The 27480-nt window shown below is 33.2% G+C and overlaps 2 protein-coding genes across 25 annotated transcripts; both read right to left on the minus strand.

Moving 5' to 3' along the window:
* Positions 1–19860, minus strand: LOC126878337 (alpha-tocopherol transfer protein-like). 24 transcript variants are annotated; one of them, XM_050641064.1, is made up of 9 exons: positions 19714–19860; positions 16752–16787; positions 16274–16312; positions 15840–15878; positions 11315–15521; positions 3739–3877; positions 3100–3259; positions 1821–2290; positions 1–1162 (listed from the first exon to the last, which is right to left on the minus strand). In XM_050641064.1, the coding sequence occupies exons 6-9, from the start codon at positions 3875–3877 to the stop codon at positions 1011–1013; spliced, it is 921 nt and encodes a 306-aa protein (XP_050497021.1). In that variant the 5' UTR covers positions 11315–15521; positions 15840–15878; positions 16274–16312; positions 16752–16787; positions 19714–19860; the 3' UTR covers positions 1–1010. The 24 variants fall into 24 exon arrangements, with proteins under 24 accessions (XP_050497021.1, XP_050497012.1, XP_050497013.1 ...); XM_050641055.1 differs by having other exon boundaries at positions 15840–15881; XM_050641056.1 differs by having other exon boundaries at positions 16274–16315.
* LOC126878197 (uncharacterized) lies at positions 19859–27224 on the minus strand. Its single transcript, XM_050640756.1, has 5 exons — positions 27137–27224; positions 26583–26983; positions 26053–26209; positions 21221–21439; positions 19859–19995 (listed from the first exon to the last, which is right to left on the minus strand). Exons 1-5 carry the CDS (start codon positions 27222–27224, stop codon positions 19859–19861), a joined length of 1002 nt encoding a protein of 333 aa, XP_050496713.1.
* Positions 27225–27480: the final 256 nt, after the last annotated feature.

A 27480-nucleotide genomic window follows, 5' to 3' on the forward strand; every position in this document is an offset into this window, starting at 1 on the left:
GTAGTTATTATATTCATAAATAATTATTGATTTGATAATCTTAAATTCAAAAAAGAATCAAGAAGATATGAAGGAAAAGGTGAAAGCATGGATATACTCCAAGATTTGTTTAACTTTTCAATTAATGTTTACTTTCCTCCGTCTGATATTATTCTATTCTTACTATTAAGATAATTGCAGCTTTCCCCTTAATAAATCGCTTTCCCCTTTACATCACTGATGATCGATGAAACATTAAATCTGTTTTGTTCCAAATGTATAAGAAATTTTGCAAATTTCAGACACACCTGTTAATCTATTTATATGTACTTCTTTTCAATTTTCTAAATATAATGATAAATGATTCTCTGATTATTTCTAAAAAAGATATATTTCCTTATAAATAATAAATCTATGATATAGTCGGTATACTTGAAAAAGTTACTGCAATTAAGGACTATTGAAACATTTGTATCTAATAAAATAATGTTTTATTCATCACATGAAAAAAGATATAGAAAAATATGCAATGTAAGCATCATCAACATTACTTTAAAGCTTTACAACCTGCTCGATAACTGTATGTATATCTCCATTATGTACGAGATCGATATAAACAAAAATTCTATTAAATAGAACTTATTCAACTGCAAAGAACCACATCTATTCTACTATAACTAATACTCAGCTCTCAATTAGATCAATCAATTCCTATTAATAATTTTTCACCGTCGAATTTGTGCAAGAATAGAACGACGGTGTATCCATCAAAATCTATCAAACATCTGATGAATCAATTTCTAGTCAGGAAAATCTTTTAGGAGATTCGATATACATATGCATAGACAAATAATTGAAAACTGTATATCGAAAATATACATATTAGTAACATGATGTTTCTTGTTGATGAACGTCATGACGTGGATACACATATTGTCTCCTCCCTTTCTTCGAACTCATTTTCTTCGTATTAGCACCGGGATGGTAGTTGGTGAAGTTGTCATGGGTCGACAACTGGATGAGTTGTTGGTTTAATCGATCACCAGTTGTCGGAATGATCCATCCAAACCGAACAAATCATCGTGAGTCTTTGGTTTTCCTGGCCGAAGCGCCTCGTTTGCTTTCACTGACTCCTGCTCCGCGAACCAAGGACCGTATTCTTCTAATTTCTTCACCCAGGTTTCTAAAAAACGAACAAACGATGACTTTTGCTTGATCACTGGAGATCGATAAAATAAATTTAATGATATATTCGACGGTACGATTTATTATCTGACACGTTCACAGACGTGTTTTTGTTGCAACGTTGCAACAGGTGTTCCTGTATTGTACATGAGATAATAGAGAAATGCAGAATAATCCAGGTAAAGTGGTATTACATTTTTAGTAAAATATATGGACTTTTTTTATTTGACCTTTCCAGTTTGAGCAATCATATGAAATATTTAGATCATTTCTCGTAATATCGATTCCACCATCACGAGCCTCTGATCGGGTTGCGTCATTATTCGATAAGTAGACAAATTTGAAAAGGTTGCTTTCGTTACGAGTAGATTGCGGATACATATGCGAATTCCTATGTCTTTACGTAATTAATTAAAATGATAGAAATTACGCAGAAACTTACTCGATCCATAAAATGTTACAATAAATACAATACTTTGGATATTTTGTATATTTTTGCGTATCATGTACGTTCTATTTTCATTTTACTAATTATATACGCGTATTCTATTTTCCGTTTCATTTATGCAATTTTCAATTATAAATGCATAAATATCCGTAATCTAATTACGAGGCTCTCAGTTGCCATACTCTGAGAAAGATAATTATCATCGTACCATGAATTGCTTGAACTGGTCCAGCATCGCCGCCGTATTCGGTTGGTAGTATCTCCCTGGGAATATAATCGTACAAAGTCTTCATGTCGCTGTGCATGAAGATTCTATTGCGAATTTTCTCCTTAATGAATGGCTTCACGAAATTGACGATAGTGTCGACCAGCGGGCTAACATTCACTACATGCACCTCCTTTAACTTCACCGGGTAGGCTTCTTGAACACAGACCAGGAACTTTTTCACGATAGCTGGTGTGAATTTTGCGAAGTGGGCTGGCGTCGCGACACTAGCATCCAGTACATATACATCTCCAGCCACACCAACTAATTCTTCTTTCAGACGCACATCGCCGATCATCAGAACCAGTTTCATCACTTCGGCTACGTTTGGAGTTGGTAAGTCCTTGTCGATTCCTCGCATAATTATTACTCGTCGTCCGTTTTCCGTCAAACCCGCCAATGGAGGCACCTGACTGGAAAGGTAATAGTTTCTTGAAATATATATTTATTTCAAATTATCGCAGCTATGGAGTTTATAGATCTGATTATACACATTTATAAATCATCGATGCAATATGGGTAAAAGAAAATTAAACTGGCGAAAGAGCATTATTCGAAGAACTCGGTTTTTCAATTTATCGTTGTTATTATTTTTGATTATCTGATTATAGAATGAATACAATCGAACGAATAATTAAACTAAAATAATTAACTTTCTTCATCTTCCACGTACATGCTTGTTTAATATCAGGCATTTTCGACATTTGTGGAAAATAGAAGAGCGAAAGGAGAATAACTGGATTAAAATAATTAATTTCTCTTATTTTCTACGAACGTGCACTCGAATACTGGAAGAACAACGTCCTCTTCCCGTTTAATTCTTTGCTACGAAAATCGAGCTTAGCAACGAACAGTCGGGGTTTATTAAAACGAATCAGAACTTTTCTCGTTATACCATGTAAATTTTCCCGCGGAAAGTTTCTTATTTGGCTCACGGTGCGTGTTAATGGTGTCATGGAAATTACCCGTGCTCGTCGAATTAGAAAATTTTCTATTTCAAGGACACAATAACGTTACTGCATAGTCACAGACCTTCTCAGATCTTCTCAGTTTTTCGAATATCACACGTAATATAGAATAAACTTTAACCAAATGAATAAAATAAATAAATAAATATACAATATATATACGATTATGCAGGAAATTATGAATATCATATAATTATGGAAAAAAGTTACAACAATGTTTCTCAATAGCTCGTAGCAATAGAAAAAAAGCTTACATAATTTTGGTAATATCTCTCAATTCCGGTCTGGTGATGTCTCGGTTAGTGAAGAACTCCGGGATCGCGGTTCTCATTGTAAAATACATGTCCAGCTTTTTCTTGCACTTTTCCAAGGAAAACTTGGAGCCACGAAGAAACGTCATTAGCCTGTAATCGTCTGAAACGAAAAAAAGATGTCTTCTAAGCGATCAATCATTGAATAATCGTGATCTATGTTTACCATATCGAACATTTATTCAGCATAGTAAAAATATATATGTCATAATAATTACGTATAAATTATTAACTACTTTAATAAAAATCCGCATAATTATCGTAATTAATTATTTTACATTTATGTTACGTTTTGGACTCTATATTTTATTTCTCTTTTAATTCGCTTGCTTTGTATCGATCAGTCGATATTTATCTTTTCTCTTTACATTACATACTTGATAATTAAAATTAAAAACAAGTAGGAATGTTACTTCCTTTCTTTTTAATTTTTTATGGTTTCTCAATTATATCTTCCGTTTTTCTTTCTACTACTTAGCTCTTTCTATTAAATACGTCTGTATTAAATATCGAACTGAGCAATAAATCTAAGGATATGTCAATCCATCACGTTAACGAAAAGTATCGTTCGAACGCGATTACCATCGAACTCAGGTAAGTGCGGTTGTTTGCTCAGCCATTCTTTGATGACTTCGACGTCTTTGTCACGTGTCGCGACATTTTCGTTCAGCTCCACGCGAATCTGCTTCGACATCTCCTCCGTCGGTTGAATCAGCAACATCTGAAAATCAATTTTGGTTAAAGTAGTACAAACTAATCTAAAGTAATTGTGAAAATCTATGTTTCTAGAATCTACAATCTTATTTCATTTATAAGAAGAAAGACTATAATATTAATTCTAATTTTTGCAGACCGTGAAAAATTAATATTTCAGTTATCTTTCATACGTTCGAATAAATAATATCCAGGCTTTGTCAAATTTGTAGAATCACGTACCAATACATAAAATTGAAATATCCATCAATTCCATTGCGATCGTATTAAACAAGAAAGAAGAATATCAAAAATTTTGGAAAATAAATATAAATATATGAATATGGAAATAAATAAAATAAAAAGGACGTTTGAATAACTGTTAGAAACGATATAAAACGATGATCTTGAATAAAACCACAATGACAAGTAATTAGGAATATCAAATGAGTTTCTAATGCGAGAAAATCCACTCCGATATCGGAAAATGACATAGTTTCCGCTACTCCTTGTTTCTATAATTTCTTGAACGCGAGTTTGTTGAAGCGTAATCGCCCTGCAGTGGCGAAATAATCGATCTTTCCTACATGTTTACCAAGGAAGTTAATCCATGACAGGTAACTAGATGTGACATCGTATGACAACTTTAAGTATGCTAATTGTGACATCCACTGTAGTCTTGCATGCGAAATGACCACTTGCGCAATTAATTGGAAAATGCATGTGTTTCCTGTACGGTCTCGATATTTTAACATTCAACGAATAATCAACGACGAAAATAATGTAACGAAATAAAAATGAAGGAAACACGAAGGGATAAAATTCTTTAATAATCAATCAACCGAACCCTACAACTTATTCTAGTGAGCATAATTTGTCCAACAGAAATTCTGAGAACCTGAAACATTCTGTCGTTTAACTCTTCATCGAGACACCGTATGATCTCATACATATTGTAAAGTCATCATATAAATATCATATTTGGTAAAATAGTTGAAACGAGAAGGAAATCATCGTTCGGATGGCATACGTATATATAATAAACGTGATATTCTTCCCGTGGTACTGTTGCACGTGCAACAGGCAATGCACGCTATAACGAATTACGCAAATACTCGACATTACACATCGTTCTTATGCGAGAAATTAATGTTGACCAGAAGCGGCTTGCCTAACGCTAAACTTTCTCTACCTCGTCACGGTTGACCGAAAGCAATCCGCGTGTTTCACTATTTCTTCTGAGAAAAAGAAAAATGATCGACAGCACTCGCTATTTGTTCTTCTGCTTCTTCTTCGTCCTCTTTCATCGACTTATTCTGGATTAATTTCAAATTGAAGTCACGCGTGATCTTTGCGCAGCGTGTTATGAATATGAATTTGTTCGCCGTATTACTTTGTAGGTAGATAGAGCAACGTATTATGCCATTTCATTGTGAATATTTATTTCTAATTTGATAGTTAATCAGGAACTATGTTATTTAATGATGAATTTTGAATATTAATTAGGCAACATATTCTTGTTTATTTTTCAAATTATAATAGATTATTAGGAAATTTAATATTGTCGTGGGTTATTTTAAAATTAATTACACAAATTAATTAATTATTATTTTATTTAATCTGTTCGTTCCTATGATCATGTGACTACGTATTTAGGTTCCGTGAAGTAGAATATTATTTTCATCAAAATCTATGTAATGTAAATATCGTACTAATCTATGAATAGAAAAGAGAAATAAATTTGAATAAATTATGAAAATTTATGTATACAGATGACTGGTGTAAATGATTCTAAGAAACGTGAATGTTTCAGAACACTCGTAAACGAATAACTGTAAAGAAAAAAGGATATTAAGTAACGTTGCACGATACATGTAAATGTTTCTATTAAGATAGTTGACCACGGGTTTAGTTGTTTTGATAATTATAACTCGAATATCGATTATATAATCAAAATTATCAGTAGAATGTATCTTAAGGACATATCTTAGATTATGGAAAGTGATTAGAAATCAGTGAAATTAATTAAGTAATAATTCAAGTTCTTTTTGTAAGATCATGAAGCGAAAAAGTAAAATATAATAATAAGATATTCGTGTAAATATGTTATAGAAATATCAAATTAAAATATAACTATTACTGTAAAATAAGAAGAAAAAATACATGCCTGTGACTCTCAATGCTATTTATCCATAAATATATTTTCAATTTGTTTTTGCTACATCTCTTTGAAATACAGCATTGTGAATAAAGTCACCGAAATTTTATTTTATCAAATTTAATTTAAAGAATTTAAGTTTTCATTTAAAAACATGATATATTAAAAGTCTATTGCTTCTGTTGTTCAATTAAATAATATAAAATGATAAGGAAATGAATCAACTGACAAAAACGTTGCAGAAATAAAAACGTCCTTGCTTATGTATCAATGAATCACTGTTAAAAGCTATTTTTACTCGCAAATAAAGCATTGAACAGTGACAGGAATAAAAATCCTTTTAAGTCAATTTATTCGTCACGTTACATTGATACAATGTCACACGTTCAATGATACTATGAAAACGATATCCTAACGATATGCTAACGATATCCTAGAATCTACAATGGAGAAATAAAATAAATAAATAAATAAATAGCAAACAATCCACTCGTTTAAATGTTTAACTTGGAACTTTTTTACCTACTTTCTATACAGGTAAATGTTTAAATAAGAATTCGTGGACTAGTCAATTCTTGTATCATGGTGTACCTTTAAAACAAAGACTAATATGAAAAATCGCACGTTCTGTGCTTCTTATTTATTTCTAAACTGATAATTGTATAATTTTCTATCGCATGATAATAAGTTTTAAAGAATTGTTTGATACATTTTTGAATTTATCATACTAATGCATTTGCTTAGGAAATATTAAATAGAATTTTTAGAACGAAATTTATTTAAGTAAATGACAGAAGAATAAAATTACAAGAAAAAAGAAATAATAACTGACGGATAGTATAAGTTATAAAATACGTTGTTTAATATTTATGCAACAGCATAACACGTATGTATCGTAATTTTATTTGGCAATAACTAGATATTTATTCTCTACGCGCATCACTGTCGATATGATGGATGATTCTTGATAAATTATCAGTAATAGTGTTTCCGTACAAGAATTCCACGTTTGATTCATATGCCAATGGAAGTATTTCAGTATGAGTCATACAACCGTTTAATAAACGGATAAATAGGTATATATATACTTTTTCTTAACGAGAGCACACTTTCGACGTACATTTACGAAATATGTATGCGTTAAGAAAGGGGAATTACATAAAAATGAAATAGCTGTGTTTCGAAACCGTGATTCTAGGAAATTTATTTCATGAAGTTTATCTATGTAAAGTCTTTCACTTTTACTAGAATAGAAATTATAAGATGTTTATTATAATTGTAATCGTAAACACATATTACGAAAAATTTCCTACCATAAAGATTAACTGTATAAAATTTCTGTCCGTGGAATGTGAATCGCAATGTTTACGAATTTTATCGTTTGTAATCCATTTACTTTTTCCTTTTCAAAACGGTGCATTTTTAACAAATTCGGCTTAATAAATTTTATTCTAGGAAATTTATTCGAGGTATACTCGCGTTAAAACGTCTGCTTGAAATTTACGTTTACAGAAATTACGTATACGAAACGTGTAAGGAATTTATATTACATTTTCGCTAAAGATTTATTTTAAATTTAGGCTTTCTTTCCTAATTTATATTAATGATTTAAATTTGTACCAAAAATTTTGAACATTTTCAAATTTGATATCGAAGAAAATAGACTCCAAATTCTTATTTGCAATATAAACATTCTCTTCTATATTTACGAAATACGCTACGAAGAACCATGAAGGCATTTAATTTATCGTCACCTTGTATTGTATACAAACACAATGTAAAATGACATCTGTGCAAATCAGCATGAACACATGTCCCGAGGATGAATTATTCATTCCATGGAAGCAATTTTCAAATGCATACAAACCAACCATTTATATACAAACGTTATTTATTCTTTATGTAATCAAGTGAAAATACAACAAACATTTACGTTTATCACGAAATATTACCACATCTCTAAATCGAACATTAATCAAACTTCAAACCCTTCAATTTTTTAATCACAAGTCAGATTGTGAAATTTTTTTTAAATCGATAGGAAAATTTCTGACACTAATATAAGCGGTGACTTTTAAATAATAAAGATACATAATAGTACGTGTACGTATAGTAATACGTAACAATATACGTAGTAATATATAATAATAGCTAAATATATGTATTATTATTATCTTTTAACAGATAATTTAAATTTGAACTTTGTTGGTTTCATGAAGAGATAGTGCTATTTCTAATTTGTACACATTGGTTATATTCAAATACCGTTAGCGCAAGTGAACAAAAGTGTCAGGATATTTATATAACGTTTACGTTTATTCTAATTCTAATCTAAAAATAATATATTATAATTCTACCTTTATAAAAAATAAACTAAAAAATTTTAATAAAAAGTACCTCCAAAATTTCTTTTAACAAACCAACCTTTTTCAAATCAACCAGTAATTTAAATTAGTTTGCTAATATCCCATTAGAAAGGCTACGACTACTATGAATAAAAAAGGTGAAACTCTGAAAGCTAAATTCACGGTGATTTACATGGTCATCAGAATAGGATCGGACTAACTGGATGATCTAGTGGCATTATAGAAAAACAAGGATTTTTCATTTAAAGAGGCATTGTTGTGCAGTGCAAAAGCTATATAACATGTTACCAAAGACTGTCCTTGATAAAACCTGAAATTGGGTAACGATGGTTGGAAAGGCGACTCGTGAACGTGGCGAAAAGTATAGAACGTACTAATCATATTCTACTGAGATTTACCGAGTCGACCTCCTGCTTCCTTTTGATCCTTGCTTCGTGGAATATTACAAATGCAAACAATTTTTGTCATAGGAGACATACTGGTGCAATAACATATTAGCGACTCGGTTGAATTTTATAATTCTTATGAAAGTTTGGTTTGTTAAAAAAAATGTTAACAGTTGAAGTCTTCTGATGAAAAATGCAAGGATCTAGATATTTGCTTAAAGGAATGAAAGCTTCAAATCATCAGAAATTTTCGAATAGATGTTTAGACAACGTCGCGGACTACGGTTGCTTGGAAAGAAGAAATGAAAGTTTGAAATTTAAAAATTGGAGATCAATATTGGAATAGTCGAAAACGCAGAGTATATCCAGAAAGGAAGAAGAAAGTTGTTGAAAGTCAGTAAGATCGCTTCTAATAAAATTGAAATATTTCTATAAGCAATATTGCTTGAGAAATAGAAATGGAAACTTTTGGATGTAAGTATCGAAAGTCTTCGATTCGTCTATATGACCATTTCATCTGTGGAAAAATTGAATGTTACTAAACGACGATGAGAATTTTTCTCTCTTTAATTTTCTTCTTCTTCTTGTCAGTGCATAAATAATCAAGCGAAACAATTACGGCTTCACATATGATCTAATCATAAGACGATAATGATCGGAATAAACGGAAAGCAGTGACAGGAAGATGATCGACTGGACATAGAAACGTACGTCTTCGACATTGGATCGAGATTCACACAAATACCTGTCTTTTTTCACTGACATTTACTCTAAACGACCTTTACATGCAAATGCTTGTGTAATCTGGTTACACATCTGATTGTTTGGGAATTAAAAACGGTAACATGTCGGTTGTTTGAGATGCTAATGTGAGTTAGATTCGTAACGAAGAACCATTATGGTGCGATGAATTTTGTTTGAGCCAAACGATGCGACGGTGTACGAAGTCAAAGGGAAAGCTTAAAACGTGATTTCGAAACGTGGAAGTTCTGTGCTACGTAAGCGGGAATCGCGATAATCGCAAAACTACTGAAAATGTAAACCTCACTTTCGCAGAGAAACTACGCTTGCTTTCTCGTGGAACGATTTTGCGATAGGAAACTGAAATTGCTTTTCGATTCGTGCAGCTTTTAAATCTCTAGACTAGTGTTTCGAAACTTTCGAATTACGTTTTAACTTCCATAGCTTTTGGTTCATATTACACTCGACTTACGTTCAAAGTATACTCAAGGCACCTACGCTCCACTATATCGTTAAACGTCAAACCACTTTTTCATTGGTACAAATTTTGTTATTGTTGTAAAATCTAAGGATATCCTAAATATTAAAAATTTTGGTATGAACGTATTTTTAGATAGAAACACTTTTTAAATTGAAAAATTTACATACATAATTTACATAAATATTAATTTAAATATTAAATTAAATATAAATTTACATAAAAATTTACATAAAGCGCTCGAAACGCATTTGTGATTTTAATTTAGAATTTTAATTGAATTTAATTTGAATCTTAATAGATGAATCTATTTCTCAATTGATAGACTTTTCTACTATTTATTTTTTAATCCGCGAATCTTAATTACCTTTGATATCGCAGAAAACGATCCCAATTCTTTCGTCCTTAATTTAGTTAATTTAATTAATGTAACTCGTAAAGTCCTCAGTATGCTCACTAAACTCACTCTCTGAGGATATAACAACTCATCGACGCTGTCGAAACTACCACTTTAAGTAAGGAAAAGCAGAACCTCGAGGATAAGAAACGAGAATCACTTTCACTTTCAATCGACTGTATTTTTAAACTGCTCTTTACGCGATAAACACTGATAGAACTCTCATCTTTCATTCGTCATTTACAAAATATCTTTAACATTAATTTCAAAATCAGCTAATAATCTCAATGATCGTTAGATGTCAGAGAAAATCTTAGAAAGGTCAATAAACCATAGCCATAACTCAGATGCAGAACTACTCATTCAAATCCCATATCTTCGCGTCGTAAAAGAATATTAAAAAACGTTAACGTGCTCCATAACGTTCAATGTGCTACTGAGAAGCCATACTGATAAACTACATAAAGTAAAAAGTGAAGATATTACAAGCGGTAGTCTCTAAAATTCACATTTATATGATATATCTTCAACAAATAACAGTTGGCTATACATATTTTTTTCTCGAGAAGTCGAATGACAGCTACGTTTCTGATCGGTGAAATCGAAAAATTCGCAAAAGCGACATTAACGCTGGAACCGTTAGAGTACTGGAAACGACCAATTCGTAATTTCTCATAGGAATTTTGTAAATTTGCAACAGTATACATTGTTAGAAATTTAAATGATTTCTTATAAAATACACGAATAAAAGAGCTTGTGTTTCTCATTTTATTATACATTTTTTCCTATTTTCTACGCTTTAATTTCTTTGATACAAGTTCTATACCTTTATCGTCTAAAGTATAAATAAAGCGTATTAATCAGTTTGGCTTCCGAGAGGTCAATTGGCCTCAGTTGGTTTCAAAAAATGGAGGTTCGTAATAGGCTTTGCACCCTTACCTTGTCTAATAGCGACGAAACGTCGATCCTGAAAACAACGGTACGATGGAATCACGAAGAACAATCGACGACAACGGTGATAACCAAGTACGGCCGGACACGGAAAGAGAAATGCACGATACTCGTGTGGCGAACCGAAGAGATGGAGAACGGTCGATGGAGTGGGAACGATTACCTCTTGGACCGGTTCTCCTTTATATCGTGTGATGCCCCACTCTCGCTTTTCTCTCCACGAGTCACACAGAACGAAGAAAAGCCGACCACAATCGATACTTGGATGTCCTGCAAGATGGATATACTGTTAGGGAAATAGAAAAATACTTTCAATTATCCTCCAATTTTTGGTATTTAGTGTATCAGATTTAAAAATCCTCTTCTTTCGTTCGTTATGAAAATTCAATAAGATTCTGTTTGTTGGAGAAGAAATAATATTAGATTGTGACACATCGTTTCTCCTAGACTAAAGCCATGAACGTGCAAATTGTTACTTTCTCAATAGAGAAGCGGGTTAATTTCTTTTGTGTTGTAACTTAATCAATCCTTTTGTGTGTAAATTAAAATAATGAATAAACGATTTCTTCTGTTATTTAATTTTTATGTTACGCATTGATATAGTAGGAGTTTATTCGTTCTTAATATCATAGGAATTTATTCCCACGAACTATAATTTTTTATTTTAACTTTTATTCTAAACTAAAGGTATTTAATTGGCACGAGGTCAGTTAATCCGGCGTTATTTAAAATTTCGTTCGAATAAACGGAGTTCCGGTGCAATTACCTAGATAAATTCTCCTGAATTAATGCAAACGCCGTGGATTCGTTCGGTGTAAAGCAAATTTATTTTGTTAACTAAATATTGGAAACCAAATTAATCCTCCTGAAAGTACAAGCAATTTTAAGTCACTCACAGAGTGAGAAAGCGTAATTCCATTGACATGAAACTGAATATTTTTATCTTAAATAATTTATAGTCTTCGTCTTCAGTTTCCCTTTGTTCACTTTGAAATTTTTAGTTTTCTCGTCAATGTATTAAAAATGCATTAATTCTTTTCTTCAATAACAAATACTCTTTTATACATTCAATCAGTCCTCCCTTTTTTTTATAAAATTTACCTCTTTTTTTATAAACATTTCTTGTTACCCCTTAGAATAAACAATTTCCGCTATACAATAATGCAACAGTTGTTTTTTCAGAAATATGCAAATGAGTTTCAGCAATCAACTGAATATACAGTTTAATATGCGATCAAACCAGATTTTCTTGGACGTAGTAATGTTGGCTGACTAGCTCTTTTTCCAGTTTTTTCTGTTTCCTATACTTACTTTAATATGTATCTACATAGTAAATCTCTTTTTTCTCTTACATTGCTTACAGAATTTGTTGACATATGTTATCAAAATTTGAGCGTACCTAATGCATATTAAGCCTTGATAAACCTGATTGCCCTATGTAGATCTAGCACGGAATTTACAAGCGTAACAAAATATAAAAATAAATATCTCATGGCTGTTGAAATTTGATTTAGTAACCCAGATATATTTTAAAAGTTTTTTGAAAATGTAATCGAATGAAACGATGTCAATAGCATTGTAAGTAAGAATTGTACGGTTTTTCATTATTAATTACCATTAACAGATCATTTCTAACGCATTTGTATGTCAATATGTTATAACAGAATATTAGAAGAAATATTTATCGACGTTAATTACATAGTAACCCTAATTTATTCTTAAAAAATGTCAAATCTATACTATCCTTATATTTCACACTCATATACATAAACATAAACACAAAATATTATTATTCTTCCTTTTCTTGACATTATTCTCGACGTTGCTCTTTGTACACGTTTCAGACGAATTTTCAGAATTCCAATAAACATGTATTTCCTCCGAATAATTAACGTTACGCGATAATATATCTCACTATCTTTTTTAAAATATTTTTAAATAATACTATATAAAAATACATATACTATCTACGTTCTTCAAATTTTATTTCCCTATTGTATGTCGTATTATATTTTAGCGCAATATTTTGTTTAGTATTCTATTCTGATCTATCATTTTATCGTTATAGTGTTAGTATCACGCAATCTACGTATACTAATTATTTGTTTTCAAGTAAAAATTAGAAATGATTAATTAGCTGTAAGCTTTTCTTGTTGTAAATGTCGGAAGTTACATTTATAGACGATTAATAACGTATAATTGTGTTATTTATAAAACATATATGAATATTACTTAAGTTGTAGTCACTGAAATATTATTCTTTTTTCTTAGAATCATTATAATAATGGTAATGTTCTACGATATTGAAAAGATTCTTTATTGAATAAAATACAGTGTAGTTATCGTGATAGCTAGGAAAATAGTGTCAAGTCGCACAAAAACCAAAGGTGATCATTTTTCTTATACAACCAAGTAGTAACATCAATGTAAGGTCAGTAAAGCAAAAAACATACGAACGCATGCTAAAGAAATTCTTAAACATTTTTAATACTGATGTAAACTACTTTAAATTTCATTTACAAACGTTCATTTTCATAAAATATTTTTAATATATTTGAAGCTAGCAATATTCTTTTTATAATTTAATAAAACAAATATAGTAATTAGAGTATCCTAGAAATTTGTGGTTTTCTACAAATTAACGAATGGTTAATACGTCGGAAAAAGATATGAAACCCAACGAAATGATACAATAATTGAAAAAAAAGGAAAGGAAAGTAATGGATAAGGAAAGCAACGTACGAATTTTAGAAACTTGAAATCGAATAATTACGTAATTTAAGACCAGGAAGTAACGTAGCTGCGTGTGGTGCATCGTTTTTTACCCTGATAGTCATCAAAATGGAATGCTTTCGAAATTCAACAGCGCTGTTATGTTGCGTTACACATATGTCCGTTATCCGAATAGTGTTATGGTTTTTTTTACATATTTTACATACTCTTATTAGGCTTATACCATGTATTGTGTCCGGAAACATTGAAATGTACGGATGGTGCAATAAATGTCACTACTACTACCAAATATGTGCGTGCGTTACTAGGTCAATTAGAAATTATTGCTGCAATACACGAATTGTAAACGAAAAGTCTCGTTATACATTTTAATTTCATGTAATTGGGTTATTGTGTCAATTTATTTAATTATACGTTTGATTGGAAAATAAATACATTTTTTCAGTTTATTCCAATTCACTTTTTCTCCCTCTATTTTTATATTGTATTTTGAAATCCCCAACTAAATATAAATTATTGGTTGGTAATAAAACTAAAAAACATTTGCTTTAGAAAACAGAATTATATATATTACATTTTTAATTGCAATCATAATATTAAGATTTTTCTTTCTGTTTTACTTGATTTCATCCAGAGTTTAAAAATTATATTAAACTTTCTGAAACCATATTTCAAACCTGTTTATTACCAAGAATACGTGAAATGAAAGAACGTGTTTTAAAGCACTTTTTTATTTATAAAATAATTCACAATTTTGATCATAGCATAAATAATAAAAATACAATTCTTTTAAATCAATCAATTGCTGTTTATATATCTTTATTTTATGTTTTGAAATGTTCCATGCTTTATATATCTTGAAATTTGGAGAAAAATAAAATGCAGAAGAAAAACACACAAATGGAATACGAGAATATCTCAACGTTCAGTTTAAATGTTTAAATGTAGTAAGGCGATTATTTAATCCATGGACTTTGTTTCTCTTTATTCTTCATGCTTATGTAAAAAGCATTCTTATCCGGGAACTTGTTACTAACGAAAAATATGTAGGAAAAATATTAGGGAAAAAAGGAGTTTCTCTGGTATGACAACTTAATAAAATTTTGCACCATTTAAGACACTTTCTCATATTCAGAATTAAAAATTTACAGCTTCATAAGGAGAAAACGAAATTTACAAAAAGCAGCAATTATAAACTCAGAAATGACGAAGATTTTAATATCGTTTGTTTTACCCAGGACATTTTTGACGCAATTTCCATAAAAGAAAATTAAAAATTAGGGTCATCGATTATGAGATCAATGTAAAAGATCTTTTTTTTTTAGGAGGTAAGGACAAATGCGCCAACCAACGAGACAATTACGCCAAAGATCGTGGTGAACTTCTCCGCAATTTTAAAGTTTGCTGAATTCATATCTGATTCTGGTGATGCATCCCTCTCCTCGGTCTTTACTGTTTCCTCCTGCAAGCAAGTATTTACGAATGTTTCAGTATATATATATATATATATTTCAGTTTCGATTAACAAAAATGAATGTATCGTAATTGTAAGTAAATCATTTCTTTTTTTTTTTATTTTAGAGCTAGTAGCGAGATTTAAGAAAAAATAAAAGAATATTAAGTTTGAAATGCTATATAAATCATTAAACTGAAAATTAATTGGTTCATTCGCGATATACAATTCATGTAAAATAAGTATTAAATTTGAAATGAATTAAAATTTATATGAAATAGATATTAGACTTACAACGAATTAAGCATTGAAATCTAAATACTTTACCTTGACATTTAAATCGGCCACATTTTTAACTACTTCGTTCTGCTGAAAAAAAAGGAAGATAATATTAATGTGATAATAAGGCTGGGTGAAATAACTAACTACATAACGATTACGTTATTCATTGATAGGATTACAGAAATGTCGCTTATATAATGTCCACGCGACGCTTTTAATTACTCTGATTAATGGACACGGCAATCTCAATTCTATGTCGGAAGAAGTATACTTTTCGTCACTTTAAAGCTAATACGTATCTCTAAAAGAAGCGATTATTAGTTTGCAGTGTTATTCAAATCATCCGAATGAAGATAAGTTGATATATTCGCAATATGCGATTTATGTGAAATAAATATTAAATTTGAAATGAATTAAAATTTATATAAAACGAATATTAGACTTCCAACGAATTAAACATAGAATTGTGAATACTTTACCTTGGTGTTCAAGTCGGCAACATTTTTAACAACCTCGTTCTGCTGAAAAGAAGAAGACAACGTTAATTCAATATTAAGAGTTGGTTATAACTTGAGTTATTTTGTATAATATTGAGATTATGTTCCACAATAATACGATTGCAGAAATGACGTTTATATAATGCTCATGCTATGTTTCCAATTGTTCTGATTAATAAAAATGACGATTCTAACTTTATGTTTTCGTTTCAAAATCGAATTCGAATTAGGCGAATGGTATAGTTTTCTATTTAAAAAAATTATGTAATGGCCGATAGCAATGATATTAGGATCTATTATCGTATATCGTGAACGATAATAAATGAAAATGAATATAACATTGTGCACGCATGACTCAGATCTAGCAGTGAAAGTGCGTATTTTCCTTTCGCAAACTTATTTAATTCACAGCATAACATACTGGATAAAGTACTGTTTAGAAGACGAAGTATTGTTTTACCTTAACACTTGGAACTTCAGCTTTGTTGCCGTCATCCTGCAACAAAATGTTTATTTTATTGTACGGTGAATTGCAACATTTGATTACCAATAAATACTCTTACGAATGCATAATTATTATAATTATACATTTATAGCGTATAATGAATTAGCATTTATGGTAATTTATTTAATCCAACAATTGGAAAAGTAGAAATAATTTGCCATCTGTATTATTAATACAGCAATGTAACCGATTTACATTACAGCTTGTGTTTGATTTATATTTACAAAGACTAAGACCAATCTAACTAATACTGGCTAATCTTCATTAATTTGTAACTTTGTCCTGAATAAAAGGAGCTTGTAACGCCAAATCTAATTAAAAAGAAATTTTTTTAACTTCTAGCTGATATTGTTGAGTTATAGTTACATTATAGTACTTTGGGTTAGTTAATCTTAATTTATATTTTATGTTTTATACAATATAAATATATAATTAAAATTATATAGAATATCGTAAATGCAAAATAAAATTAAATAATCATTAACATTAAATAATCTAACTCAGACTGTTTTGATCATCTATGATCCAACGATGCCAGGCGTTGAGGTGTTATATAATACTTAATTATAATTAATACATAGCAAATAATTTCAGTGTAAAAATAAAAAAGGAATATATACTAATATATCTGTGTAATAAAAATAGCCTTAATAGATGGAAAAATTCCTGTTTCATGTTCTATACTGAATTCCCATTTATCATTTTATGATAAGTGGAACATTTACTACGGAATGGCAGTTCAAGAACGTATACTATTACACGATATAACATGTGTTTATCATGCAAATTTATATTGCAAATCAGAGTTTGTTATGAAAAAAGTGTACAAAAAGTTACAAAGCGAATTGCAAAGAGTCCTAGTTTTCTTTAGGAAAATAATTCTTCGCCATTTAACGATTTTTTTTAACTCTGTTTTGTTATATATTAATTACGTCTACATCATAAAAACTACTTATATTATGATAATTAATTATATGACTACGAACTAATTAAACTCCACCGTAGTAATTAATAATTCGTTCGATTTTCAAGTAAACGAGAAAGTTTTTCGCAACTACAAATTAACTCGATATTTACATAAATCACGCTTATTTACAATTATGATTATATTAATTATCGTAGCCTACAAGTACGTGGCTCAACTTTAACTGTGTTCTTTTACTGTTAACGATTGTATTCCATCGACGTCAACCTCGTCCTCAAGGTATACACAGAGATATATACGAGATATAGTTTCAAGTATCAGTCCCTCCGTCATATTACTTTTCCCATTCGCGTATTTTTTCGACACGAATCATATTTGATATTCAACCGGGAATAATACTAAAAAAGAGCTGGTAATGTGAAACGTGGGTGTTACGGTTAAAATTACCTCGACGGAAATGTTAAGTTAATAAAGTAACAGGTGAATAAAAATTTGATGAGTAAATTAGTTTCCGTGTTATTTATTTCTCCATAGCGTCATGCCACTTAAAAGTTTTATATCCATATGTCTATATTATTTCGATTGTCTTCTAATCTAAATATTGTTAAATTATTGTCTTAGTATTATAGCACTTGATACATCTATCTTCCTAGTTTAATACCATACATCGATACCTACGAATTTTTTATGATAAACAGTTTGATATAGCAATTTATACAATTTTTTTGTAATAGTTCAAGGTAGTACAATTTTTTGATCGGAGGTCAAAAAATTAAGCGCCATTCACCGATTCGAACGTATCTTTACATACTGTCACATATCGATTGCATACCTGCGGAATGTATGTTAGAAACATTTTTCTGATATATCTTATACCCGGAAAGGTCATGATTAATTTCAGCTTGTGTCAGAATCATGAATTTGAATTACATGTAACAAAATGTCCATACGAAATCGATCCTTTCGTGGAATTCAACATTTGTATTTATATTTTATTATTATGTATATATATTATCCTATGTATTTTATTTTTAAAACATCACTTGACAATTTTTTTTCTCAATTAAGAATTTATTGACGTAAATATGCAATCGTTTTATTTCGTCCGAATAATTTAACGAAGTTAGATGTATGTAGAAACGCATAAATGGATATTATACACTTAAAATGACCTTTATATTACACGCAATAGTTTTATAAAATATTTACAAAAGATCATATTTCAAATAAAATAATATGATGAGCGAAACTAGAGATATTTGACAGAAGCACAAAAAGATTTTCTATTTTCCGTGAAAAAGGTATTCTAATTTATTAATCATATTACTAAGTATGTATATAAACATCTAATTTGTCATTGGTTAAATAAAATTTAATTAATCGTTTACATGCTAATTAATTTGTTAAGTTTCGTTTTATTTCATCGAAAAAGCATTGTTTCCGAATATCGAACGAATTCCTATTTTCTGAATTTCATTCACCATCATGAGAATTGTTAATCCCGAAAACAAAAGCGAACGTTATTACTACGACTATCATGATATTCCTATTACTACACTGTTTTCTCAGGTTCAATGTCTAGGTTACTATCGAAGAACGCTATTTATACTCGGAAGTGGTTTGTATCAAGTATTCTTGGACAGTTTGAAACTGTCGTCATACCGGTGAATTCGATTCTAACTTTCAACGAACAGTTCACCTCTGTCTCTATCCTTCATTTATTATTATGCACTATCCTTATCGTTCATTTATGATAAACGGGGTAGTAGTCAATGCTACTAATCACACTACTCGTTACTCGTTATCATATTACAGTGTCATCTGTTTCATTTCCTCAAATATTTGATCCTTTGATTAGTATTCCGACGCTGATTCTAATGCACACTCTAACGTAACAACAAACTAACAACTAAAATTTGTAATATTCTAGTATTTCTTGCATAATTTTGCAACAAATTATTTTTGTCCCAGAAAAGATCAACATTGTCTCACCGATTTTTTAGCAGTGTCTCGAGACGTTCTTCTCAGCACGGCCACGTTATGTGGTATAATCTTCAACTGAGCAACAGGAGGCGAGTTAGCATCATGTCGACGATTTCTGCAACCGGAGTCCTGACAGCCATTGGCAATGACATGTTTAACGGCAGTTGGGACGTCCCAAATTGTTATAGCCTCGCGAATCATTTTGGCGGATGGTCCTTGTGCAAAGAATGGTACAGGTTTGCCGTCGTGCGGGCAGGCTCCTATCACCACGAGCAGCGTATCCTGCGATGCCTTTTATCATCATTTTATTAACATTAATCGATGAGAACGAATTTTTGACACGATATAAGGAAGTAAAACGAAACAGAATGATTTTAAAATAAAAAAATCTAAGAACAAGTGAAAAAGTTGAGATCGTTGTGAATGTAAGTACTTTGAAAAAAATACTCTTCGTTTAATAGTACACTAACGATATTCCAGTACAAGACGGGAAATCCTTGTATATCGTAATTAATCCTAGCAGCAGCGAAAGCGTTAACGAGTTATCCTTGTTAAGGAAATACCAAATGACTTTCTCAACTCGATACCATTCGCTTATCGCGAAAACAAAAATTATTATAGAAAAGAAAAAAAGACTTCGTTTTCCCTTTCATATCTTGTATCAAGCATAAATTTTGAACCGCGATAAACATTTTTAAACGAAATTATTACACAAAATATGAGCATTATTTCTACTACTTTTTCTTACATATGTTGTCTCGAGAAAACTGAGCGTACAATTACTTTTCTCATCTATCCTAGATCATCTGTATTTGATAATAGCAACAGATAAGACATACTATATACTGGGAAATTAAATTGCATGAATCAAAAGCATTACAGATTCCTGCAAAATTATTTACTTCGCGCTGTAGAAACTCCAATGCTGAATCGAGCTCGCTGGCAGACAGCGAAGCAACCAATATGAAACCTTTCTCGTTTTCAACTGACTTTAGCTCCTCGACCATGTCCACGAAATTGGATCGCAGAAGATGCGATTTGCGAGAGGAAATAGGGTCCTCTGAGGCAGCGACGTTTCTACCGAGAGATTCCAGCAACGACCGAAACAGAACGAGCCTTATTTTGGAGAACATATCGAACACGTTCCATGCAGCTTCATCTATATTGTATATAGCGATTGGAAAATATTTATATTGCAAAATTGATGCTCAGTTACAACATTTTTTTCATACTGTCAGATTGGTGCATATGAGAAAAATTGTTTTTTTGAAATTTGAATTTGACAATTAAATTTTCAACTGATCAAAGAAGAAAAAATTTATTATAAATTGCGCCCACATATTCAAAAGATTCGAATTAGAAGATTTGTAATTGAAATAATAAAAAATATTTAATAAGCAAATAGACTTCCTGAAAATAGGGAATATTAGCAATTTGAAAGATTCATGTGTTACGTTAAACGTTATTAAATATTTTATTAAATGCTGTCTTATATTTATACAATTAAAATACTCACCGTCTTCTCGAGCGTTTTGTGGAGGCATCAAAGGAGGGACTCGATCGATCGGTTTTCCTAAGTCGATAACGTGCCAGTCACCACGAATTTCCGGCTTTGCTTTACGAACTTCCGGTTTCATGTTAATCTCATCAATTTCGTCGAAGTCTCTTGAGAACCCTACCGATTCTTCGAATCCGAACAACGATGGAATAGTGAAGTTCGCGTTGGATAACGTTCCTGTTTACAAAAAAAATGTTGTTACTAGAAAAAGAATATTGTAGAATAACATAAAATATAAAAATATAGACGAATTATTATTTATGCCGAAGACATAAAAGAACTTGTGCAATTTCAAACAAATACGTTGAGAAGCAAAGAGATTATGGTAAAAGGGTGATGTTACTGCAAACTAACTATTTTTGTTGAAATAAAACTTACAAGCGCGTTGAGCATAATCATTGGCTTTTCCTCGTTATATCTATATACAGTTCGCTGTGGAGTGCCGAAGCGTGCAGACGTGTCTCTAGTGCCCAGCGTAGTCCGAAAACAACACGTGTCGCCCAACCGTCGAAAGTGAACACAACCAAGTGTTTCCTACCCTTTAGGGAGAAGAAAATCCCACGCACCTAACCCCAACCCGAATATTAGCCTCATAGCCTCACGACTAGTTATTCATTTCGAATTAACTAGCTCGATGGTGGCCCAGCAATCGCGACCAGGCTCTCCGGAGCAGACTCGCAACTACCCCGCGCTACCTCCCCCGTGGCAGAAGTGTGGCAGAACTCTACGCACCAACGACGCTAATACTACCAAGAAACGGAAAATAGAAACAGCAATACAAATAAACACTCACAACAGGTTCGCCGTATTGGAATCCTCAAACGACGCCATGGAAATCGTAGAACCGCCACCAAACCAACACTCACAGAGAATCCCCCCTCCTCCACCAATATTTGTGGACGACGTCATCGACATACAGACAATGATCAAGTCCTTAGAGAGAGATATCTCCAAGGAGGACTATAACCTAAAGATAAATAACAATAAAGTAAAAATACTGCCGAGGAACCCAGAAGCTTACAGAAAACTCACCAAGATACTTAGGACCCTGAACGCCAACTTCCACACCTACCAACTCAAACAGGAAAGGCCTTTCCGGGTGGTCCTACGAAACATCCACCACTCAGCAGAAATAAACGAACTCAAATACGAACTCTCAAAACTCGGCCACGAAGTCATCAACGTAAGTAATATAAGGCATAGAGTCTCGAAAGACCCGTTATCCTTATTCTTCTTAGACATAAAACAAAAGCCGAACAATAAGGAAATCTACAATATCAGTCGCCTAATGAACGCGATAGTAAAATTCGAACCACCGCTTGTGAAAAAAGAAATAGTGCAATGCAAAAGGTGCCAAAGGTACGGTCATACGCAGAAATACTGCAACCATACTTTCCGCTGCGTTAAATGTGCAGACACTCACTCCACTGACCAGTGCGCCAAATCACCGGAAACCCCAGCGAAATGCATCCACTGTCAAGGGGACCATCCTGCCAACTACAAAGGCTGCTCAGCCTATAAAACACTATACACAAACAGGTACCCTAAACTCAGAGCAAAAGAGGTAACCAACCAAACACCCAGCCCGCCGAAATTCACGACTATCCCAACCCCCTCAACCAACCAAACACCCAGTCCTACCAAATTCATCACCACCTCAACCTCCTATGCCCAAGCAGTACAAGGCATCCAAAATAACCCGAATAGCCAAAGGAATCTTCCCCCAAAATAGTGTCCCCAACCCACCTAACACAGACAACTTCTCTAGGCTTGAAAAGCTAATAGAGAAACAATCAGAGCAAATAAATAACTTGCTATCGCTACTAACACTCATCATGGATAAATTAATACGCCCCGACGCAAAATAAAACCAAGGCGCATAGCTCTTTGGGACGCCAACGGTCCAGCGCAACACAAACTTGAACTAGAACTCTTCCTAAAACACCAGCAAATCGACGTAATGCTCGTATCGGAAACCCACTTCACCGACAAGAACTACCTGAAAATAAATGGTTACAAATTCTACCATACCCAACACCCCAGCGGAAAGGTCCACGGTGGCACCGGAATAATAATCAAAGCAAGTATTAAGCACTACGAACTTCCATCATTCCAGAAAGTCTACCTCCAAGCAACAAACGTAGCAATAGAAGACTGTCATGGCACAATCACCACCTCAGCAGTATACTGCCCTCCCAGACACTCCATCGCCAAAGAAGACTTTGATAACTTCCTGGACACCCTGGGCAATAGATTCATAGCTGGAGGAGACTATAACGCCAAGCACATCCAATGGGGCAGCATACTGGTTACAGCAAGAGGCAAAAACCTCTTAAACAGCATAATAAACAACAACCTCAACTACTTCACCACATACGAACCCACATACTGGCCCACTGACACCAACAAAGTACCCGACCTTCTCGACTTCTTCGTAACTAAAAATATCTCATCAAGACACGTCCAGATCAACTCCTCGGCTGATCTCTCCTCTGATCATTCCCCCGTGATAGCAACAATCAGTTCAACAATCATCGAGAATACACCTAATGGCTCCATTCGCAACCAACACACCAACTGGCAGCTCTTTAGAGAAGTCTTTACACACTCAACTTCAGCCTTAACTCCACTAAAAACAAAGGAAGAAATCGAAGCAGCCACGGAATACTTAAACACGAGCATAATAAACGCAATCCGCCTCTCCACACCGACAAAGCCATCTATCAGCAAACAAGAATATCCCCAATACATACTAAAAAAAATAGCAGAAAAACGTAGACTAAGAAGAGTATGTCAGACCCATAGAACACCGGATGACAAACGCAAACTAAACAACGCAACTAGAGAGCTATCCAAAACCTTAAAAAATTATAAAAACGACTGTTTCCAAAAATACCTCGCCAGCTTATCCCCCACAGCCGACTCCAACTACTCACTATGGAAGGCCTCCAGGAAACTCACACGCCCCCCACAAATAATCCCACCTATCCGCCGTCCGCAAGGTGGATGAGCGCGAAGCCCTATAGAAAAAGCCGACCTGTTTGCTAAATACTTGTCAAAAGTCCCATTCCCCCAAAGCTGCCGCGGACGTTACTGAATACTTGCACACCCCCTTCCAAATGTCCCCTCCTATCGAACCCTTCACTTCTGCAGAGACTATAGAAACAATCAGTCGCCTGAACCCCAAGAAAGCAGCAGGACACGACCTAATAGGCAATAAAGCAATCAAGGAACTTCCCATAAAAGGGATAGCACTCATCACATCGATTTTTAATGCTATCCTTCGCTTTGAACACTACCCTAAGGCCTGGAAAATCTCATTGATTACCTTCATCCCTAAACCCGGTAAACCGATATACGAAACCAGCTCCTATCGCCCAATCAGTCTTTTACCTACCCTGTCCAAACTATTCGAGAAGATGCTCTCGAACTGACTCCTTCCACTCCTAGAGAACTTGAAAACACTCCCAGATCACCAATTCGGCTTCCGAAAACAACATTCAACAGTAGAGCAAATCCACCGCATAACTCATACGATCAGCCAAACACTCGAAAAGAAAAAATATTGCTCAGCGGTTTTCCTAGACATCCAACAGGCATTCGACAAAGTATGGCATGAAGGGCTACTATACAAGCTTAAAAAGATCCTACCTCACCCCTACTACTCCATCCTAAAATCCTACCTAACCAATAGACAATTCATGGTTAAATGCCTAGACGCCACTTCCGCAACATTCCCAATAGAATCCGGCATACCCCAAGGTAGTGTCCTCGGACCCCTACTGTACTCCATCTACACTGCCGACCTACCTATATCAAACGATATAACAATAGCGACATTTGCAGACGACACAGCGTTATTAGCTACCCACGCAGACCCGGTAATAGCCTCATCCACTCTCCAGCGAAGTCTCGACTCCATGGAAAAGTGGTTTCATAAATGGGGCTTCAAAACCAACGAAAAGAAATCCTCACATGTAACCTTCACGCTCCGAAAACAAACTTGCCCCCAGGTCACCATCAACAATGCAACAGTTCCTAGCAGAGACTCAGTCCGATACCTGGGCATGATCCTGGACAGGAGACTAACGTGGAAGAAACACATCTCAGATAAAACGAAGCAACTAAAGGGCAAACTAAAAAAACTCTATTGGCTCACGGGCCGACGCTCCAAACTAAACATGCAGAATAAAATTACCCTCTACAAGACCGTAATAAAACCTGTCTGGACCTACGGAATCCAACTATGGGGAATAGCAAGTAACTCCAACATCCAAATACTACAACGCTTTCAATCGAGAACGCTAAGATCCTTAATAGACGCACCTTGGTATGTTACCAACGAAACCATCCATCGCGACCTCAAGATACCCACAGTCAAAGAGGAAATAGCAAAATACAGCGACAGATATAGCAAAAGAGTCAACAAACACCGAAACCCCCTAATCACTGGACTACTTGACACGACGGACCAGATTCGCAGGCTGAAGAGGCACTACCCGCTAGACCTAAACGCTAGATTCATTTAGTTATCCAAACTAAGCATATGCACTTACTTATAATACTTATAAATTAAACCTATCTATAATAAGTATTAATCTATTGTAAATAAACAGCCATGTCACTGCGCCACGCCAGAAAAATTATTGAAAATTCTCAACGCGAGAATTGATTGTAATTTCAACAAATAAATAAAAAAATATCTATATACAATTATTAATTTACGTGTATAATGTAACACAATATAAATTTACAAAGTACAGCGTTACATAAATTTTGAAGAGCTATACCTGTAGTCATTCCCTTAACATCTCGAGTCCAAAGCAGCAATGTTGCAATGTTTGAACGTAGGAAGTGTTCGCAATCATGTTTCTTGTCCCTATTGCCGGGAATTAGTGCATCGCCCAAAGAGAATCTTGCCTTGCCTGCTTGGATATTGTTACAACTCTAAAATAAATTTCAATTTTTCAGTCAACTCTATCATTAATTTGAACAACATGCTTTTGCTCGCCAATTGTTGTCTTTGGTTTCTTCTATTTCATTGATGTTAAATTGAACATTTGATTTCTGAATTAAACGATGTTCGTAATTGCTAATTAAGACAATTGCTAATAAAAGACAAAATAAATTGACAAGTTTGTAAACTCGCTCACATAATTTTGCTATACTTGATTTTAGCCTTATTTTATCCTATAAAATTCCTCTCATCTCACACATACCCGAAATTTAAGCACGTGATGTCCTTGCTTATTTATTTAATTATTTACCGATCTAATTATTAAAATTATATCAACACATCATAACTGACACGAAATTATACCTGAAGCATCCCTTCAACGGAGAACAGACGCGAAGCCTTGAAACTCTTCCAGAAATCTTCCTGATTTTGACCCGGATCAGCGATAATCACGACGACATTCCGTGGAGGAGAACTTGAGATCGTTTCCATAGCCACTGCTTCTTTTGCAAAATTAGCGTCCTTGGTTTTCGGGAAACGCGTGTCACTTTCAATATTCTCCATGCCAAAACCGAATCTTTTCTCGCGCGTCGTATCCGCAGGACTCGTTTGGTCGATGGTCCTCGTTGACAACTTTGTGTCCGAAATTTGCAAGCCTTTGTCGGCATCAGTCGCTTCCGTTTTCGTACTAGAGACGTGATCCACCGTAACCTTCTGCTCGGTTTCCAGCGATGATACCACGTTCCAGGTAGTTGGAATATTTGCTAAAAAAGACACGATTTCAGTACAAAGTAGCTGTATGAAATAATTTGGAAATGTAACTTTGCTCCGTAAAATTGGAGAAAGAAATTCATGTTTGTCGGATGTTTACTATCGACAATGATTATTTTACAGAAGATAAATATTTTGTACGTTACCCGAGCGTTCCGGGTTAAATCCAGAACAAGACAGCGTCATCGACATCGCTGCGCCCAACAAAACCGTCAAGAAATGTTCTTGTAACATTTTGCTTCTTAAAACGAGAGATTTATATTTGATAAAAACAGTAAGTTGTACATATTACATCCGGCAATAAAACTGATTCGTAATACCAGACGTTGAAACTACAAAGCTTGCCATACCTCGCAAAATTTCAGCAGAAAATACCTCCAACTTGAATAAGAAAATGTAAGATGATGTTCAATTCGATGTATTTCAGACTTTCAAAATATAATATAAACCGTATTTTCAGTTGAAAAATCCACAAACGATAGATATGTCC

Source organism: Bombus huntii, chromosome 2 (genome assembly GCF_024542735.1).
Source record: "Bombus huntii isolate Logan2020A chromosome 2, iyBomHunt1.1, whole genome shotgun sequence".
Lineage (NCBI taxonomy): Eukaryota > Metazoa > Arthropoda > Insecta > Hymenoptera > Apidae > Bombus > Bombus huntii.

What these genes read in the sequence shown, in the direction of transcription:
- LOC126878337 (XM_050641064.1), bottom strand. Translation starts at nt 3,877, where the DNA reads ATGTTGCTGATTCAACCGACGGAGGAGATGTCGAAGCAGATTCGCGTG. An exon ending in AGAGATATTACCAAAATTAT is followed by an intron (nt 2,291 to 3,099) that starts GTAAGCTTTTTT and finishes TTACCTTTCCAG; the next exon opens with TCAGGTGCCTCCATTGGCGG. An exon ending in ACCAGTTCAAGCAATTCATG is followed by an intron (nt 1,163 to 1,820) that starts GTACGATGATAA and finishes TTCGTTTTTTAG; the next exon opens with AAACCTGGGTGAAGAAATTA.
- LOC126878197 (XM_050640756.1), bottom strand. Translation starts at nt 27,224, where the DNA reads ATGTTACAAGAACATTTCTTGACGGTTTTGTTGGGCGCAGCGATGTCG. An exon ending in CCGTTGAAGGGATGCTTCAG is followed by an intron (nt 26,210 to 26,582) that starts GTATAATTTCGT and finishes AATTTATTTTAG; the next exon opens with AGTTGTAACAATATCCAAGC. An exon ending in TGTTAAGGGAATGACTACAG is followed by an intron (nt 21,440 to 26,052) that starts GTATAGCTCTTC and finishes TTTTGTAAACAG; the next exon opens with GAACGTTATCCAACGCGAAC.